The sequence below is a fragment of the Gambusia affinis genome, linkage group LG12 (assembly GCF_019740435.1).
Source record: "Gambusia affinis linkage group LG12, SWU_Gaff_1.0, whole genome shotgun sequence".
In the NCBI taxonomy this organism is placed as follows: domain Eukaryota; kingdom Metazoa; phylum Chordata; class Actinopteri; order Cyprinodontiformes; family Poeciliidae; genus Gambusia; species Gambusia affinis.
The window spans coordinates 17,207,386-17,226,511 of NC_057879.1; the positions used below are offsets into that span (position 1 = coordinate 17,207,386).

Here is a 19,126-nt window from a genome sequence, read left to right on the forward strand (position 1 = left end):
ACATGGATGAAGATGTATTCTATGTAAGTTAATGAATAAACATGAAACAAACATGAACTCATGTTACCGTATAGCAGCATTATAATGTGGAAGTATCGATAGCTTCAGTGATGCTGCTCATTGTTTAGTGTAGGGAACAGGAAGTCATTGCTCAGAATCATTACAAACAAAGATTTTGGTCATTATTTTCCAACTGTAAAATATACTGCATAACAAAGCGTACATAGCTTGTAAATGAACATTTTATTGTTATTTACTTCCTAAACTGGCAGGAGAGTATCCTTCTGATTGATTTAAAATTAAAACAACAATTAAGTCTGAACTTTACATAATAGGACAGAACCCTTTCACAAATATCTATGTTTTTTCACATCACAGACTTTGTTAATATTGTCAAACCCAGGGAGAGAAAGCTTCATATTTCTCAGCTGACCTTGCAGTCTTAGCTATAGATCTCTGACCATCCCATAAATATTTCTTCCCCTTGGATGTATGAGAAATTATAGCTTTTTCTGAGAAATCTTTAAAAGAATATCTTGGGTTTGAGTTTGGCTAAAATAAATATCTTTCCTCCAATAGATTATTCTTGCATCATGTTTATCAGCTAATGGCTAAAGTGATAGGGGGCAAGACAAATAATTTGCATCTATCATCTTAAAACAACTTAAGTCTGAAAAGTCATAGCTTTATGGACCAGAATGTACATGCTTCAGTAATGTTCTGTAAAGACAAAGTTGTTATGTTGGGGAATTTGTACAATATTGATAAACTGAATTGCACTCACTTAATATGCAATGCCCTTTATAGAACAATTATTGGGTTTATGGATTACAGAGAATGTTGTTTGCTACAAATATTCACTGCATGAAACTTTGGACATTCTTGGTTTAAAGGTGCAAACCGCAGCATTTCATGACCCACAACAGCGTTTTTAAAATGGGAGTTGTTTTAAGATGGTAGAAGTTTGTTTTTTTTCATAGCCCCTTTTGGAGGGATCAATAGATGTAGCCTTCTGCGGCATCTAATATGGATTTGGACTAATATAGATGCCAAAAAGAGTTATGTACTGCAAGTAAGAAATTAACTCCTTATAGCCTTTACACAAACATTTACTTAACGCATCCTAAACTACATAAAACTACATATAAAGGGTGAAATGCTCTGGTTTCTGCAGTATGTAGCTACTCTGGCTACTCTCAGATAATGTTTGCCATTTAAAAGAGATATTAACACATTAGCTTAAGGTTGTGAGGATGTGTAAACATGTTACAGCAAATAGCTACATTCACTGAGGTGCAAGTGCATTCTTACCTAAACATCAATAACACTATGATACTATGATCATGTTAGTTCGCCCATAGGCAGAAATATACATCTAAAAAAACCAAAGAGGGGAATGCATGCTGTTGAGCATCTTGTAACGTAAAGTTTTTTTTTTTTTTTGTCAAAATCAAAAGATGATTAAACATTGATGATAACAATGGCATTGCTGTTTAATTCTTGACAGAAATAGCTACTATTGACATGAAAGAGAAACACCAATATGGTGTTTGTTAATTTGTCAGCAGTCTTTTATTCCTACTTCAGCATGAAAACCTTTTAAAACATAGATAGAAGCATTGTAGTTCATGAAGGATGCTCTCAGTATGGATACATGTTCAACACTTTCAGCTGATTTGAGCAGAGACTAGCTCTGCGTAGCATCCCCACATAGAACACACAGTCATTTGTGTGTGTTTATACGACACATGTTTCACAGGTAGAAACCTGTGAAACAATTGTCAGATTCTTGAGAACCTCTACAAGTCTATTTGCAAGTGTGCACATCGTAGACTCTCACACACTCTTGACAGCTGACGTAGCAGCACCAGTGGAAAATACAGTGACACTTCTCCTTTCTCTTCTCAGTCCTGGTGTTGTGACCTCTGCCGCAGCACAGCAGGTCACAGCCGTCTATGCCGTGGGATGTTAGGTTGCAGATGCGATCCCGGGTGCCAAAAGAGCCTGTCTCTGGGTTGGGATCGCAGAAATTGGGTGAGCTTTCATAATAAACCAAATCACGCTCTGTGGGTGGTTTGAAGTAGTTGTACTTGGGTCTCAGCGTCTCTACCCAACCGCGGGACTCCTTGTGTTTCTCCACCACCATCTCAGACGCGCTGTCGTACTTGTCCTTCATGTAGTCGCCAATGACTCGGAAGTCCGGCTGGGACCACCAGCATGTCTTGACTTCGCAGCTTCCTGAGAGACCATGGCACTTGCACTTCAGGAACATGTTGTCGTTGAGGGACTGTAGGTTTTTTTTTTATAAAAGTTAACAACACCTGACAGTAGAACAGTAGAACAATAACACAGAATCTAAAGAATAACTGACCGTTCTTCCTGCCTCATTGTTGTGGCGATTCATTGCAGAGCGTGCATCTGGGCGGTTCTCCCTCGCGTCTGCAAACTCACGGGACACCATGCTTCCAAATTCCACATCCTCACTGCAGCCACCCCACTTCCATCCCTCTCCAGGGGGGCCCTTGTGACGTGTGTCGCAGCCGCAGATGGTGGCTGAACCATCAGCGCAAGCCCGGGTCACAGCAAAGGCAACCCCCGCTGAGGCAATGGCATGAACAAAAGCAGACTCTCGAGTAGCTACAAAGAGAATTTCAAGGATGTGTTTAGGATGGGTAGGAAAAAATCTTGTACACAAACTGCAAAATAAAAAGCTAAAAATGTTCTCTTGATTAATGTTATTATGTTCAGGAATGAGCTATAATTAACAATATTGTTTACCCCCTTGTCCACAGACATGGGGTTCATTTTGTTTCTACTAATGTCAACATTAAATGAACTGGATATTAAGAGTCCTTTATTGTTGTCAGATTCATCTGTTTGTCATCCGTATACCACTGTGTGACTTTGCTCAGCCCAGACATCAATCGTGCTGTCTCTAAATAAGGCTGGAAAGTCCTCCATGTCTGTGTTTGACATAGCTAACTGATGAGTCAGAGGGATCAGGATCTTCCACAGAGATGAGAGGAAAAGGCAGGCCTGACAGACCTATAATTAAGAGACTCAATTAAGCTTTTGAGAGGTTAGGAAACAACCTTGCACTGAAGGGACAATGTATGACATGGAGTTGAGTCTTTATTGACCAGGTGCTTAATTCATTTGCCAAATAGAGTGCATAAAAATGAGATAGAACTTGAAAAGGGAATGAAAACCAAAAGGCGTACGTAAATTGGATATTGAGCAGTAAGGGGCATATAAGACAGTCTATGCTGACATGTTTGGGTGTTTTTTTGAGTGTGTGAGAGAGCCAGAGCGTGTTTTAAGAAAGAGAACAAGCAAAAGGAAGAAAAGAAAAAAGGAAGGCACATGTAGCTAAAGGCAGCAGGAGCTCCTCCCTTGCAGCAGGTTCCAACCAGTTTGAGGACTAAGGGGCATTAAAACAGTGATGCAAGAGAAATGGTCTTCTTGAATCCTCCACCAGCCATTTCATACTTCAATGAAATGCATCCCCGGTTACTAAACATCCACAAACATTTTTATTTTAATAACAAACACTTCAAAATAAATTAAGCAAAAACTAAGTGTAGAGGTAGCTACCATTGTTTAATCCAACAGAGTAACAAGGACTCTATAATAAGCTATCAAACCAATACTTTTCTGAGGCTCAACGTTGTTTACATTTTTCTTTTTTGTTTTACCACCAAGCTTTTCTCCAGAAAGTTGCCGGAAAATGTATGACTAGAGTATTCATGCTAAATCTTTTTATAACAAGTTCCACCTCAGTAAATAATGAGGCTTACTACTACAACCATTCTGACTCTTTGGTTTTTATGCTGTATATTGGCACTGCTTAAGTTCAAGTATGCCATGCAGTGATGTGTTCCAGCTCTACTCATAAATTGAATTTTCAAAGTTGAAAGTTGGGAGAATGAATAGGTTTCTATACACTGAGATTAAAATTTTGAAGGTCAGAAGTTTCTCACCAAACATATAGCCTCAAAATTCAATGTATCTTCTTAATTCTTATAGAAATAGATCAAGCATGAATAAGTTTGATTCTAAAAATCAGTACTATAAATATGATATATTAAAAATGCGATGCTGGTAAACGCTTCTGAGGTGACAATTAAATCCTGACACTGCAGAGTCTCTATTTTTGCTCCAGGGCTTCATACTATTAAAGCAAAAATAAAATAAAAAAACATCCTACTCCAAGCTATATTTTTATGAGGTGTCATACTTGGTATCTTGCTGCCTTTCTGGTGCTGTAGTACGTCTCGAAGCCAAATGCACCTCGTGTTGTAGCGCTTACTTCGCCGGGAGATGTCCTCTCTTACATAAGTTCAACAGCTTCTCTCCCTTTTACGACCAATTTAAGGACACTTTTTCTTGGACAATGCTTTTCAACCAAACTTTGCCAGATACCGGCAGGCCAAATGGTCCCTACAACCTGCTGGGGGGTTCAATCTCCTATTGTGCTGTCACAGTCACGCTGTGTTAGTCCCACAATGGACCCAGATATTTTATATGAAATTTGCCCTGGCTAGTGATTAGTGGGGACTAAGTTAAGTCATAGCAACAGAGAACTATGCATTGGCTGGACCTCGCTTGTCGGCAGACAGGGAAATCCCTATTCACATGGTTTAATAAAACAATCTAAAGGGCGTGTGAATGGGGAAAAGCACTTTTTCTCCTGCTTAATCTCATGGTTGAGAAGATATTGTGCTCTGAGCAGCACCCAGCGGGGAGCAGGGCTAAGGTCCCCCCATCAACTCCATTTACCACACCCCTTCTTTCTTTCTTGCCCAGAGTTAATGATATACTGATGGGCTCTCTTCCCTCCCCCAGCTTGATGAGACATACGTTCTGTGAAAAGCTAAGACCTTTTAGCTCATCCTAAATAGTTACACTTTCTCATCCTCAGGTCATAGGTTGTAACCCGTATCTCCTGACATCCTCCTGGTTAATTTAGGAGGGATTTATTGATTTCACTTATACTTCCTGGCTTAAATAATGCCAAGATAAAAACAACAACAACAACAACAACAACAAAAAAAAATAGCATACCCCTTGAACTTTTTCTACAAACTTAATTTCTATTATGATGAAATGTGATAGACCCACAAAAACTACCACATCACTTTGATGTGGAAGAAACATGATTCATAATTTGAAAAACTGCTAACAAATAATGCATCTGAAAAGTATGGGGTAATTTTCAGTTTTGCACCCTGACGTCCATAAATCAGATCCCATGCAATTAGGTGCATTCAGAAATGAATAAACAATTAAATATCATGATGGTATTGTGAGTGCTACAATATCATCATGAGTCCAGATGGTCTGTGAAGGCATCAGAGGATGTTAGAAAATACTAGAGAGGAAACAGGATCATGATGACCCAAGAACACAGCAGACAGATCAAGCATATGTTGCTGGAGAAGGTCAAAGCATTGAGGATCATCTGAAAATGAAAAGGTGTGGCCTGCACAGCTGGTAGAATGTGCACCCCATATGCAGAAGCTGTAGTCTTCAACACGATGGTCTTAGGTTCTATTCCTGGTCTTAGCCATTTGCTGCATGTCTTCTCCTTCTTATCCTCCCTGTTTTCTGTCCATGTTTCACTTAGTAAAGGCCATGAGTGCATATATATATATATATATATATATATATATATATATATATATATATCTATATATATATATATATATATATATATATATATATATATATATATATATATATATATCTTGTTGCCTTGAAACAAGATATATAGTTCAGTTCGATTCCCGGCCCGGGGTCTTTCTGCATGGAGTTTGCATGTTCTCCCTGTGGATGCGTGGGTTCTCTCCAGGTTCTCCGGCTTCCTCCCACAGTCCAAGAACATGACTGTCAGGTTAATTGGTCTCTCTAAATTCTCCCTAGGTGTGAGTGTGTGTGTGAATGGTTGTGTGTCTTGTTTGTCTCTGTGTTGCCCTGCGACAGACTGGCGACCTGTCCAGGGTGAACCCGCCTCTCGCCCGGGACGCAGCTGGAGATAGGCACCAGCAACCCTTCCGACTCAGTTAGGGACGAAGGGTGTTCAGAAAATGGATGCATGGATATATATATATATATATATATATATATATATATATATATATATATATATATATATATATATATATATATATATATAATGCAAGCCAAATGCAAGTCATGAAGAAGACAAGACCTCCATGGTAATTCTGCAGAGATAAAGTTTGTGCATCCCAACACAGCAAACAGATAAGAAGGTTATCTCCTCACTTGCGACAAAAATGGAACATTTTAGCTAACATGCAAAACATTATCTATGGCAAAATGGGAAAAAAACCCTTGTTGCTGTACCCTGATGACTTTGTATTCTGGCAACAGATGCATTTAGAAAGCATTTTCTTTCACTTCGCATTTATGTTGTAGTTTGTCTCTTTTCATATAAAATCCCAAGAAAACACAACTAAGTTTCTTGGTTGTATGGTGACATTATGTGAAGAAGCTTAATGGGCTTAAATACTTTTGTAAAATTCAGTTTCTGTTTGCATAGGTCTCAACACTTGTGATACAGTTACCATCCACATTTTGAGGCACAGTTGCACTCCCTAATTCCATCATATGACTCACAAACAGAAATGTGCATTTGCCCATACAGCAGGGAGGTGTTCAGATAGCAAGAAATATCATAACAGCTCTAAGATTGGTTGCAGATACTGAGAACACCTGCACAGCTTTCTATTACCTTTCATCACAGGCAGATTCCAGCAGTGCATGTTTTGACACTTTAGTTAATGTAAATTAATGAGTGCTGACGCAGACATAGCCTGGAGGAAGGCCTTGTGATGTGGGGTGTGGCCCTGGATAAAATCTTTGAGGTTTAGGCCACGTCTGAGAGAGAGTTCTAGCAAGAATGTGTCTTATTTAAAGGCAGGAGTTGCTTTCCTTTTCATCCATGTGAGTGTGTGGTAACAGAGGGTTGTGCTCACACTGGGTAGGATCTTGTTGCTTTAAGTTTTAAGAACTTGTTTTCCATTTCAGTTTTTTGCTCTACCTTCAAAAATAATCTTCCTTTAAATACAAGCTTCCTGACCTTTTATGTTAAACCAACTCAAATGCTCATCATGATGATGAGATCAGAACTGGCAGTCATGGGATGTAACTAAGTTTTTGAAGTAAATAAGGTGCATACTCTTCCTCACAAAAAAAAAAAAAGGCCAAGAGGAAACTGAAAGACAACAGTCTGAATTGCAGACAAACAGACACCAGTGGGGACAATGGCTTCACTCCACAGACAAACACCAGCATCAATCAAATCCAATGAAATGGAAGCCCACTCCGACTAAAACCTATCAAAGGCCTGTGAGCCCCTGAGCCACTCTCCTCATCTTCAGACAAAGGCACTTAATCCAGCCACTTTGACCTCTCACATTATTACGGGGCCGGGTGACCTTAATCCAATCAAAATGATTTACTAAAGCCCAGTAGCAGCCTTCTCTTTCCAGTCAGTACCCCTGCAATTTAGAGTTGGAGGGGAGGGCAATGGGAATGATGTGGTGGCATTTTGCACCACAATGGGGCTGGGATTGAGAACCCCTATCGTTAGCCACCTACTTGAGCTCAAGCCTCTTCTATCAACTGACTCAAGAGTTTATTAAAAGCAATTGCCCTAAGTGACCTCCAAACGGCCACATTTGCATCAGTCTTCAGCAAACTAGCTGCCAAGTTTAGATCTCCCACCCTCATCCACATTGCACACCATCCGGTCTCATTTTTTAATCCTATTTTAGAAAGCACAAGAAGCTACATGGAAGAGAAAGAACATAATCTCCTCCAGTGCAGCTAGGAAGCTACTAAACAAATTTGAATTTAAGTTTAGAAATGTTTCTTGAAAACAACATGTCAAGGAGCATTTGTAACAACATCAGGCAAAGCATCAACTAACAGATGAGATGTAGGTTACTTATAATAAAGCAGGAAATAGTTGCTTACTGGAAACTAAGCTTTGTGCAATAACACACAACCAAACTATATCCCCTTGGGCATAGATGGAAAAAAAGAGTTGTTCAGGAATTTATTTCATTTTGGTAAGCCATAATTATTATTCCATGTCAGCAAGTATCTTGCATTGCTGATTGTCCAAGTATAAGTCAAACATAAGTACATGCTGTCAGAAATGATTATCAAATGTTTTTGCATCTTCTCTTGTATGTGTGAATTTGTTAAATGGAAAACTACCACTTGTTTTCAACGTTCAGCTCTGAGATAAAAACTGAGTCACAAAGTTTCAGTCTGAAACTATGCTCAAAGACACTACAGTTAATCCTTTGTTAAGTTTAATTTTTGAAAATTGCCACAAGCTATGTAGGAAGAGCAGCAAGGATGCTAAAACAATGTGCTTTGGTTAAATGGCACTAAAAGTTATCTAAGGGAACAAATTACATCCACAGGGGCAGAAAAACTGGTTGGAGTTGATGAAACTATTTATGGAGTCGAGTACCTGCAAAACATTTGAGACTGTGGCAAAGGTCCATGAGCTGAAACAAAACTTATAATTGGCCCAATTTTATTGAAAATCTGTGCCGGCTATTTTGTAAAGAAAAGTGGGGGAGATTTTAGACTGTAGACTTGATAGAGATATACACCAAAAGTCTTTCAGATTTCATTTCAGTGAATGGCAGGTCTGCAAAATGTCTCTTCACAGAAGGTGAACACATCTGCATGACACTGTTTATTTCATTAAAATAAATTTTGTTGCAACTCAAATTACTTCACATTCTTAGAAGGTTTATTGTAGATGGTGATGGCTACTTTCTTGATTTTATGTAAAATCCTTCTTCGCATCATCACCTCCAGTGGTTTCACAATCATCCCCATAACAAAACCAGGCTTCTTTGTCAGTTTGTTGAGCCTTTTTATTTATTTTTTTTATATGTATATTTTGAAAGCTGTGAATTATTTTCCTTCCACTCCCCTACCATGTACTAGTTTGTGTTGGTGTATCACTTAAAATCATTGAGGTTTGTGGGTGTAAGTTCAAGTTCAAGGGGCATGATTAGTTTTGCAATGCCCTGTAAAGCTCATTGTGAAAAAAAAAAAAAAAAAAAAAAAAAACTACAGAAAATTGCCATATTTGCAGGGTGAAATTAGGCTAATGGAAGAAATATATTATTTAAAGCTTCTTTTTACATGCATATTTAATAATACATTATGTTTTCTTGACCCTTTTCTTTTATTCTTTGCTGTTTTTGTTTGTCTGAATGCCTTAAAGTGTGTGGTCTCATTTGCTGAATAGACAATTACATGCAAGTCATCATATTCTGAAGTGAAAATATATTTTAGAAAAACTACATAATTCAGCTTGGTTCAGAATCTCATGTCCTAGGTGTCTTTTAAGGAAAGTACAGCAATTGCAGGAGATCCCCTCCCAAAGAAAACTCAGACAAGACAGAACTAACTTGCCTTGAGCTAATTGTGAACATCATGTCATGCATATAGGCCCCTCAGTGCTTGTTCTGTCTCAAGACTATTTAAACAAGGATTTGAATCAACATAATGAATGATGCATGCAGGGAATGCAGATTTTCTACTGCAAATATAAGACAAAGAGAAAACAGGACAGTTAATGAAAGAGTTAATCAGCTCAGAAAGACCATGAGTCACTTTTCTTTTCCTTTTTTAAAGTAGTTTGGAGAACTAAAGACTTTTATATCAACTTTGCAAAGAGTGTAACTCACTGACACACAAACTGAAGCCACTGAACTTGAACATCATGAATGTTTTGGCATACTCCACATCTACAACTTCACTCAAAATTAGACAGAGAAAAAAAAAAGATACCTTGATACTTTAATCAAAGTTGTTCAATAACAACTTTGATTAAGTTGTTATTGAACTTTTTGTCAATGGAAGCCTGTCTATGTTGTGGGTAACATAGACACAACATAGACAAATTTTCTTTTTCTGGCTTTCTTATAATTGCATGTGTCATTGTGCTTGTGAAAGTTGTGTACAGATACAAAAAAATCTTTCTCTGAAGGTTATTACGGTATATCTATCGTCATGTCTACATGACTATATTTTAAAGAAAATTTCTGAAAGAGTCTAGACTTGAAGAAGCATGTTGTAATAATACAAATCCCGATGTTGATAGTTGCGAGTAGTTTATCTCTTGATTTTTGTAAACTGTGTGCCGCTAGACATCATATTAGTTACAACCTTAACCCGATATTACTAACCATGAGCCTAAAAGTACACATCTAAGTTATGTATGAGACCATGAAACTTCAGTGAATGTAAGCTCATGAATCTGAATTCACATATGCATGCAGTATAGTTTACCTTTGTCCAAAACTGGCCCAAAGATGGCCAAGTTGTCATTGACTGTTGTGCAATTCCAGCGCCGGCCTCTGAACTGGTGCTGGCACTCTTGAATACCAATCTTTACCCCCTCGGCCACACTGGGCATAATCTCAACGTAGTTCCTGCAGAAGCGCAGCTGCTTTGGCACCAAACCTGGTATGCTGGCACAAAGGATAGGTTGGGTACCTATTGATGAATACTGGTGGCCTACTGCTAGTGACCTACAAGCAGAGAGGAAGTCAGAGTGTCAGTGCATTTTCATAATTATATCCTCTTATCCTATTTGTCTGAATCGATGTCTCACTACTGCAGTGGGAGGTAATTTTCCTCTTTGTGCAGTGTAATCTTATGTCTGAGTTTATCTGATTGTGTGTGTTTATTTGTCATATCAAGTGCTACCATTAGGTTTCTATCCTTTATCCCTTCAACCACCCTTCCAAAGACACCTGCCCTTCATGTGTATTGAAATTGTAGCCCTGCTACCGCATTGTTGTTGTTTAAGATGAAAGTCTGCAAAGTATCCAGAGGTCTTCATAGACCTTAAGCTGACAACTTGGAAAAACTACACCTTGTTATTAGCTGTCCGCACACTTAACAGGCTGTCAGCTTAGGGTAATAAGAGTGTAAACCCTACAATGAAACTTCAGAGACTGTATTAAGAGCAATAGTTTTTCTCTTTGAGGGAGATGTTTTAGGAAACAAGTGTAAACTTGGCTCACTGATTACATCTCTGTGCCTTTACACCTTTATAATTCTCTCAATCTTTATTATCAGTGTCTATTTATTTCTATCACTCAGCATTTAAAGCACTGAGAAGTAAGGTGTACCACTGTATAATGCATACATAAGACACTTTTTTACAGACATTAACTTATTAGCCTTGTTACACATTTTAATATTGCTGGAGAACACGCTTATTCTTATAAATTTTTTAATACACAATGATGAGCCCTGAAGTCGTGGGGCATTTTGCACAAACTTTTCCCTGAGCAAATGTTTGCTAAACATACAATGAAATTATGAAGCTGTCAATCCTCGTATAACCAACATGTAAATAAATAAATAAATAAAAAGTGCAAGGTTAAAAGAATGTACAGCAAAAACACACCCAGAGTTGTTTAAATGTGGTTTCAAAACCAATTCAAGCTTGGGGCCAACCAAGCTTGAATTGGACCTCTCAAAAAAATAAGTTAATTTCAACATGTTTTCAGGGCTGGTAAAAGACTACCAGCGGCCAACCTTAAACAGCCATCAACAAATACATATGACCCCAAAATTATGCATACCCTTTGCAAAATTAGGCTTGAATTAATCTTTTAATTTGGAATTATATTAAAGAGGCCTAATTAGAGTCCTGATGCGGATCTAGTATAGGATCTGTAGAGGGAGCTAAAGATTAGGATGATGGCATTCAAAGACTTGGAGGTCATCACCAGCTAAATCCTCCAAATACCAGTGGAGGCAAGCAGTAGGCTGATCAACAATGCAAAGGGTTTGAAAACTGTAGTACTGTTTTTAAACTAAACACATTAAACTAAACACAAAATAACAATCTATTCTAAATAGCAGTTATTTTTAACAAAACTGGTGGTCTGTTCTATTTCATTGTTATCTTTTGAGAGATGCCATTCTCATTTTCTATCAGAAAGAAAGTTGATGATTCAATGAAAACTATCTTAGCACCTTTGGACCAAACTGAATGTCATTGAATGTGCAGTGAATGAAAGGCTGACATCATTGGGATTGTTTGTTGAAAAACTCTTTAAGTATCTAATTTCTGTTTTTTTATTTGATTAAATTGACTTGATAGAGTCTTTTATGAAATGAGAATATATTTTAGCTTGAATCACTGTAAACTAAATCTCATTTGAAGTGTTTGCCTTAATATTTTCACTTTTGTTTTCTTACTTTTTCAGAACTCAGATTTGTTTTCTAAATAGGGCAGGTTTTCACTGTCTTTCACAAGCGTCATTGCTCTTGGTGACCTCGATAAGACCTTACCTAGGCAGGTCAAATAAGATCTCTGCCCCCTCAGTGACATGGATTTACTTCTCTTCTACGAATGTATCCCCAAAGCAGGTGAAGGTGTACTTAGCTGCTCATTTTCTGCTAACCTGCTCAGTGTTGTTCAGGGATTAATAACTGATCACAAGATTACTGGGTTCCTGCCTGACACAGCCCTGCAGGCAGAGTTATTTTTCTTCGAAACACTGACCAGATCTTCTCCCAAGACGTTTTTGACTAATCTCAGTTCAACTTCACTAAACATTTCAAAGTTGTCTTTCTATTTTTGAGAAATTGTAAATAATAAAGGATAAAGAATAAAAATGCATATCATATAAAAATCAGGTAAATCCAAGCATCTCTTTGGTTCCAGCAGCCATGTCAGAAGGCCTGTGCAGATGGTCCTTTTACAAATGTTCTTTCTTGAAAAAGAACATTTCCTTCTTCTTCTACAGAAGGAACATGTCTATGTAGTAATCCAACACATTCTCACTCCCGACTCGTCATATATTGACGAGTTGGGACGTCTTCTGACCATGCGTCACATATTGACGCGAAGGGTACCCCTCTCGCGTCAATACTTGACGACTTGGGCAGGTTCCTTCAGCGTCACATGTTGACGATTTGGGAAGGTTGCATGTTTTACATGGATTATTCATGCAAAGGGTTCTCGCAAACACTGCCGAATCTTCAAAGCCCCACGACTGGTAAGGTTTAGGGAAAAAATTACAGTAAGGCATAAGGTAAAACCCCTCACGTCACATATTGACGCGAAAGGGGTACCCCGCGCGTCAAGTCAGTGAGCAATGGCAAATTGATATTTATTCTAGACAACATCACCTTTGTCTGCTGCAAGCATCAGTAAACAAGACGCTCCTGCTGTGTGAACTCTTTTTTGCCTTTCTGAATCTATCTACCCTGCAGCTGATAGTTTCCAGTAGAGGCCTGTAGAAACCACTGACTTGGGTTCCCTCGCACAAGAATTGCAGAAAACTACTTGTGATAAATAATCATTTTTATCATTGTGCACAAAACGTACCAGCACCTTAGATGCTGCTTTAATGCAACATGTGATCGACTTTGATTTAAGGAACTAATAACCCTTCAATCTATGCTTTAAAAAGCTATTGTAGATGAGCCTCTGCCGGATCTTGAACAATTACACACAAACTCACCTTGACTCAATGTGGTGCATTTCTGTCTCAGTGGAACAGAGTAAGTTGGTGTTAGGAAACGGCTTACGAGAGGAGGCAGGGCATGTTCCAGTAGACATGATTTATGATTTTTTTTTTCTTTTTGCAGAAAACTATTGCATAAAGAGCAGTGTTGTTGGAGACCATCTCCAACAACCACTTAAGGCTAACTGCTGCTCTTCTGTGTGTTGTGTGGATTTTTGGTATTTATTGTGTGGTCTTTACTTTAATCTCTCTAATTCCTCAGGGAAAAAAAAGTCAATTCATCTTGTCGGAGCTGCTGATGTGCAGAGAGCAGGACTTTCAGTGTATTGAGTAAAAAAAAGCCATGGCTGATGTACGGAAAACTGTTTAGCTTAAAGAAAAACACATATGGGAAGTATTTTTTTGCATACTGAATAGATTTTCCCCTCTCATCTAAGTGTAACCAGCGCATGTTTAATGCATATTTCAGCAAGCCCAAGCAAGGTGCCTCAGAATTACCACTTTACTCGTGGGCCCTGGGGCCTTGGAGTCGACTTTGACATCAAGAGAATATGTTTGGGAGAAGGAATGTGTGGCAAGCTTTCACCTCCAGGTATTTATCTTCTAAGGTGGGGTGGACTAGAGAAGGATGGTGGGAGGGCGGCGAGTGCAGCCAGGCTATGTCATGGCAGGTCGGGAATAGGCAGACATGAACCCGCCTTAGCGCAGCTCTGCAACGCCACATACTACTATGGACACAAAGGCTATGTCTGAAGGCCACTTGAAAATTTTGCAGCGTCTGCCATAAATAATATACATATCTTGCACGTTTGTTTGCAAACAGAGAGAAAATGTTAGTCAAAAGAAACTGAGTTATTTCAGCTGAGGCTAACTTAAAAAATAAAAGATAAAGTTTTATAGAATTACTACACGAGCTCCTTTGTCAGTAAGTCAGAGTTTTGTTTATTTTGGTGGGACCAACTCAGCCAATCAGATCATGTGTTTGCCTGGCTCTGTGTTGCTTTTGCCGTTGCTTTCTCCAAACTCCAAATTTTCGCACAGATTTTTCGACTTACAACATGATTTCAACTGTAACAGAGTGGAAACATGCCTTCCAAGGTTTTTTCTTTCAAAGTAGGGAATGGAAAAAAAATCATTTAAAGAAACAATTGCCAAAAAACAGATGACAAATTTGATCAAAATCAAATATCCTGGAAGATAGGAATGATTAGAGCATTCTTTCTTTTTTCTATTTATCCACCCAGTAGGCTCAGTGTAATGTCAGGATTTCATTCCAGCTGAGTGTGTAATTAGTTTCTCATCAGCCTTAACACCAGGGGACCCATTAATGGAAGTAGATTAGGGTCCACACAGTTTAAAAGCATTGCCAAATATTAAATCATTTTTTGGAACCTGGACATGTTTTGTTATTTTTGTTCTACTGTACAAAACCTGCTATGATTGATGGACGTATTTTAACAGATGTGACATTAGCTCTCAAAGCCTGTTGGCATAAAAATAAATAGAGTGTAAAATGTTATGGTGTTAGGGTGTTTGGGATATGGTACACAGTTTAAGCTGAATGGCAAAACCTGTCCCTAGGAAGAATATTTTCACCGTACACTGAGTTTGATTAAAATTTCATGGTTTCACAGAGATTCATGACAAAAATATATATCAACGGCTTCCACTTAAAACGTGCTAATAGTTTTAGAACTGGATCACCTTAATGGCAGTGACTGGCAACAGTTTCTCAATTTCCACACTATGATTCTTTGTGTTTTTCTCAGTTGAGTTAGGCTTTTCTAATTCAGCTGATCAGCAGTGTTCAGCAACAGGTGGGGGAGGAAAAGCAACAAACTAACACTGATTCTAACAGTGATTACTCACGCCCTGTCTCTGACATTTCAATAAAAGGACTCTAAAGATTAGAAACATTATGCAGCAGATTTTTTGTTGCTTTGAAACTTTTTAAAGCCTTGCTTTATCTTCATATCAGTTAATGGCCCAAATCTAGATAGATTTTTACCTGCATAATTCGTAAATAATGTTTTACAGGGCTAAAAATGCAATTATGCGAAGACCCAACTATATGACACAAAATAAGTCAAAAATAAAGGCACAAAACCATCACATTAACTACCAGAATTGGGACAGGATTCAGGATAATGTAATTGTTCTTTCTCAAGGAAATGCTTTGCTATTTTACATGTTGACCTCTCATACAGAGAAGGATGATTATTTTTTAGTTATCTTAAAAGTGTCATGTGAGCACTCAAAAATATGATTAGGATTCAAGTATTATGTGAAATTTTCAAAGTTTATTGTATTAAGTTTTTTGTTCCTGAGCATGATGGACCCTGATGACCTTCTTATCCAAGATCCTAATCACCTGATTATACATCATTATCAATTGGATTAATAGTTCTTGCACAAATGGAACCCTGGACAAGCCTTTACTCTTGAAACACCTATAGCCTACTTGCCAGAAATACCAGAAAACATAAACCTTTTCCCACCACCCTTTCAATTTTTTTTTGTAAATAAATGCTTCAAATTACAAATTGTTGCTTTTTTTCTTTTTAAAAGTTCTGATTTAGTCCAAACTCACAGAGGTTTTGGTTTTATTTTCTTGATTTTATAGCCCATGCCACCCTTGAATCAGTGTGGTGAGGCAGAATAGAAAGCACCACTGCTTTAAGCACTACTAATGGTTAAAGAAGTGAAGAAAAAAAAATCAATAAATGCCTAAAATTATTTGCAGCAAAAAATCTTAATTAGTCTAAACAGATGCATCCTGGAAGTTTCAATCCTGCTTTATAAATTCACCTGCAGTGATTCAAATGCAGGTCAAATATTCAGTTTGTCATATGTCAGACTACAGAATCACTTATTTTAACTTTAAACTGCATGAGTGAGTCTTTATATCCTGAAAATTGACCTTAACTGTGAGACATTACAGTCTACACAGTGAAACTGGATCACATGAGAAGTAAATGACCTCCCAATGATATCAGTATCATAAACATACAGACAACATCTTTGAAATGGAAGCATTAACACAGTTTTATTTATGTAGTGTCAAATCTTGGTATATTTTACTATTATTTATGTAAAATATGGTTATTTTTACATAACTACAAACTTTCATTATATTTACTACATAAGAATTGTAGAGTGTCTTTACAGCAATGACTTGTATCAACCTCAACGAAAAATTTTATTCTATTCTATTCTATCCTATTCTATTCTAACATTTTAACATTTAACAATTTAACATGCTTATAAACCTAATTTAGTGGAAATTATTGAGTTTGATGCATTAAATAAATAGGATAAAAAATAAAAGATTTTCAGTATTTGACATGCCCATCACCAAACAGACTATTAAGAGAAATTTGATTGACTGATTGATTGATTGATCGGTGCATCTCTTGTTTGATTGTAGACAAATATTCCTCAAAGCCATCCATTTGTTTCACATTATATCTAATGAAGCATGGCAGTTGTACAAATGAGGCAAGAAGAACAGTTTTTACAGTAGGAATCATTTTAAGAGGAAAGACAACAAGAAAAATAGCAAACGATGGACTTAAAAACTCTCTTCAGCTGTCTTAAGCCTTCTGTGAAGCCACCTGATACACACAGGTCTGTGTGTAAGTTTGTTTTTAGAAGCAAAGACTTTATCCTGATTAAATAATTGTTAATTACATGTTTTGTAGGGAACAACCCATGTTCATGTATGTTTGAATGGAGACCCAAATTTAAGCAGGGGATTCAATGTCTGCCAGTGACACATTAATGACCTCCTCTTCACCCCCACCCCTGAAAATAAAAACTGAATAAACATAAACCCATGTTGTTCTCTGACAATCAAATTCTCACAAAAGTACAGGTCAATGTTTTCAGAATTAGAATTGATTGGAAATGTCAGTAGAAATGTACATATTTGTCAACTCGTGTTTATTTTAGTCGATCCAATGGCAAAGTGGACAAAAGCCAGTGCTATACCTTGCAGGCCCCTACACTGAAACCTACTTGTCAGGACAGTTTTTCATTTGCAATTTTTTATAGAAGTATATCTTCAGGACACAAGAGGACAAGTGAGTTGTAACATTTGTTTGCTTACTTATTAATTTATTTATTTATATATATGTTTGTATTTGCTAGTTATTGCTCACTTACTACTTGCTCTGCACCACATCTTTAGTGATAGCATAATCAAACTTCCACAATACTGTTTTGGGGTTTTGTTTTGGTGTGCCAATGAACCACCATCTGCTTCCCCCAGTTTTAAAACTTTCTGGACACGCACCTGGTTAGTTTCAACACATTTCCATGATGAGTTAGATAAAACAAAAAACAAAACAATACAAAACAGAATTAATAACAAATTATGAATTACAAAGTCAACAAGAGCATTCATTACGGGCTATTTAAATCTGCTTAAGGTGAAGCTGACGGATCATTACTGTGCGTAAGAGTCCAGCTGCTGTCAGAAAACAAACTGAAACTACAACCACTCAAACTGTCGCACATGGATCGAGGACCGTCAGAAGCTTCTCAGCATTTCAGCAAAAAATAATAATAATTAAAAAAAAATCACGTCGCCGTTTGTTTAAGGTGTAAAAAAATAAATAAATAAAAAATTAAGAAAAAGCTTACCACCAGATGGGATAGCTTGCTATGACATGCGTAAGCCCACACAGCAGCAGGAAACATCCAAGGTATATCATCCTTAAAGTTTCGCAAAATCTCTTCAGCAGAACGCCAACATGCGCTCTCATCCGCGCACCAGAACTGAACTAAAGAGTGAAGTAAAAATAAAAAATAAAAAATATAGAAAATAACTACTAGCTGGTGGATTTTTATTTCAATCTTGAAACAACCGCAGGAAAAAAAAAGTCTTTCAATCTATCGCGAGTGCTGGTGGCAGAACTGAGGAGCCAAATATTAAAAGTTAAACGCCGTTTGCTTTTTTGTTAAGGACCCAATCAGCAGGTATTGCCAAAGGGGAAATTCTGATGATATGTTCCTTCTGTTCCCTTGTCAGCCGGAATGAGCTAATTTTAAGATGTGTTTTAGTGCTCACTGAGAATTGCTGGCATTAGCATGCAGTGTGTGTGTGATATATAATGTTGTTTAAAGGAGAGAGGGAGGGTCCTCTGGATTTTAAATAGACATTGGAACCCCTGTGGATTGCGTAGCTATAACAACCTGTCCGGATTTCACTCCCTGGCTTGAAGCTTCTAAAATGAAGAAATAAATATGTGTGAATTGCTCGGGAGTCATTATTAGGGAGCCCCAGTCCTCTAATTGTGCCTGTTTGTCTTGAATGTAATATGAGAAGTTGAGAACTTTTTAAAGATTTTCCGCAATGCCCTCATTTTTTCTCATTTATTCAAGAGGCATTGACATCTTTATGATTGATATGTGAAAGGGGACAAGGTTTAAAGTCACACACTATTATTCCTATTTTATTACCTTATGTTTTCAGTTTAATTAACAGAAATGTCAGGAAAAGCTGTTGAATCTAAATCGGCGAAGACATGCGTTTTATAGACTGATGACTGATTTAATGATAGGCGGGCCGG

General features: G+C 37.6%; 1 protein-coding gene across 1 annotated transcript; it reads right to left on the reverse strand.

The window, feature by feature from the left end:
* Positions 1 to 1,398: 1,398 nt before the first annotated feature.
* wnt3a (wingless-type MMTV integration site family, member 3A) lies at positions 1,399 to 18,356 on the reverse strand. Its single transcript, XM_044134887.1, has 4 exons — positions 18,198 to 18,356; positions 10,351 to 10,592; positions 2,372 to 2,637; positions 1,399 to 2,287 (listed from the first exon to the last, which is right to left on the reverse strand). The coding sequence occupies exons 1-4, from the start codon at positions 18,317 to 18,319 to the stop codon at positions 1,808 to 1,810; spliced, it is 1,110 nt and encodes a 369-aa protein (XP_043990822.1). The 5' UTR covers positions 18,320 to 18,356; the 3' UTR covers positions 1,399 to 1,807.
* Between the last annotated feature and the right edge of the window lie 770 nt (positions 18,357 to 19,126).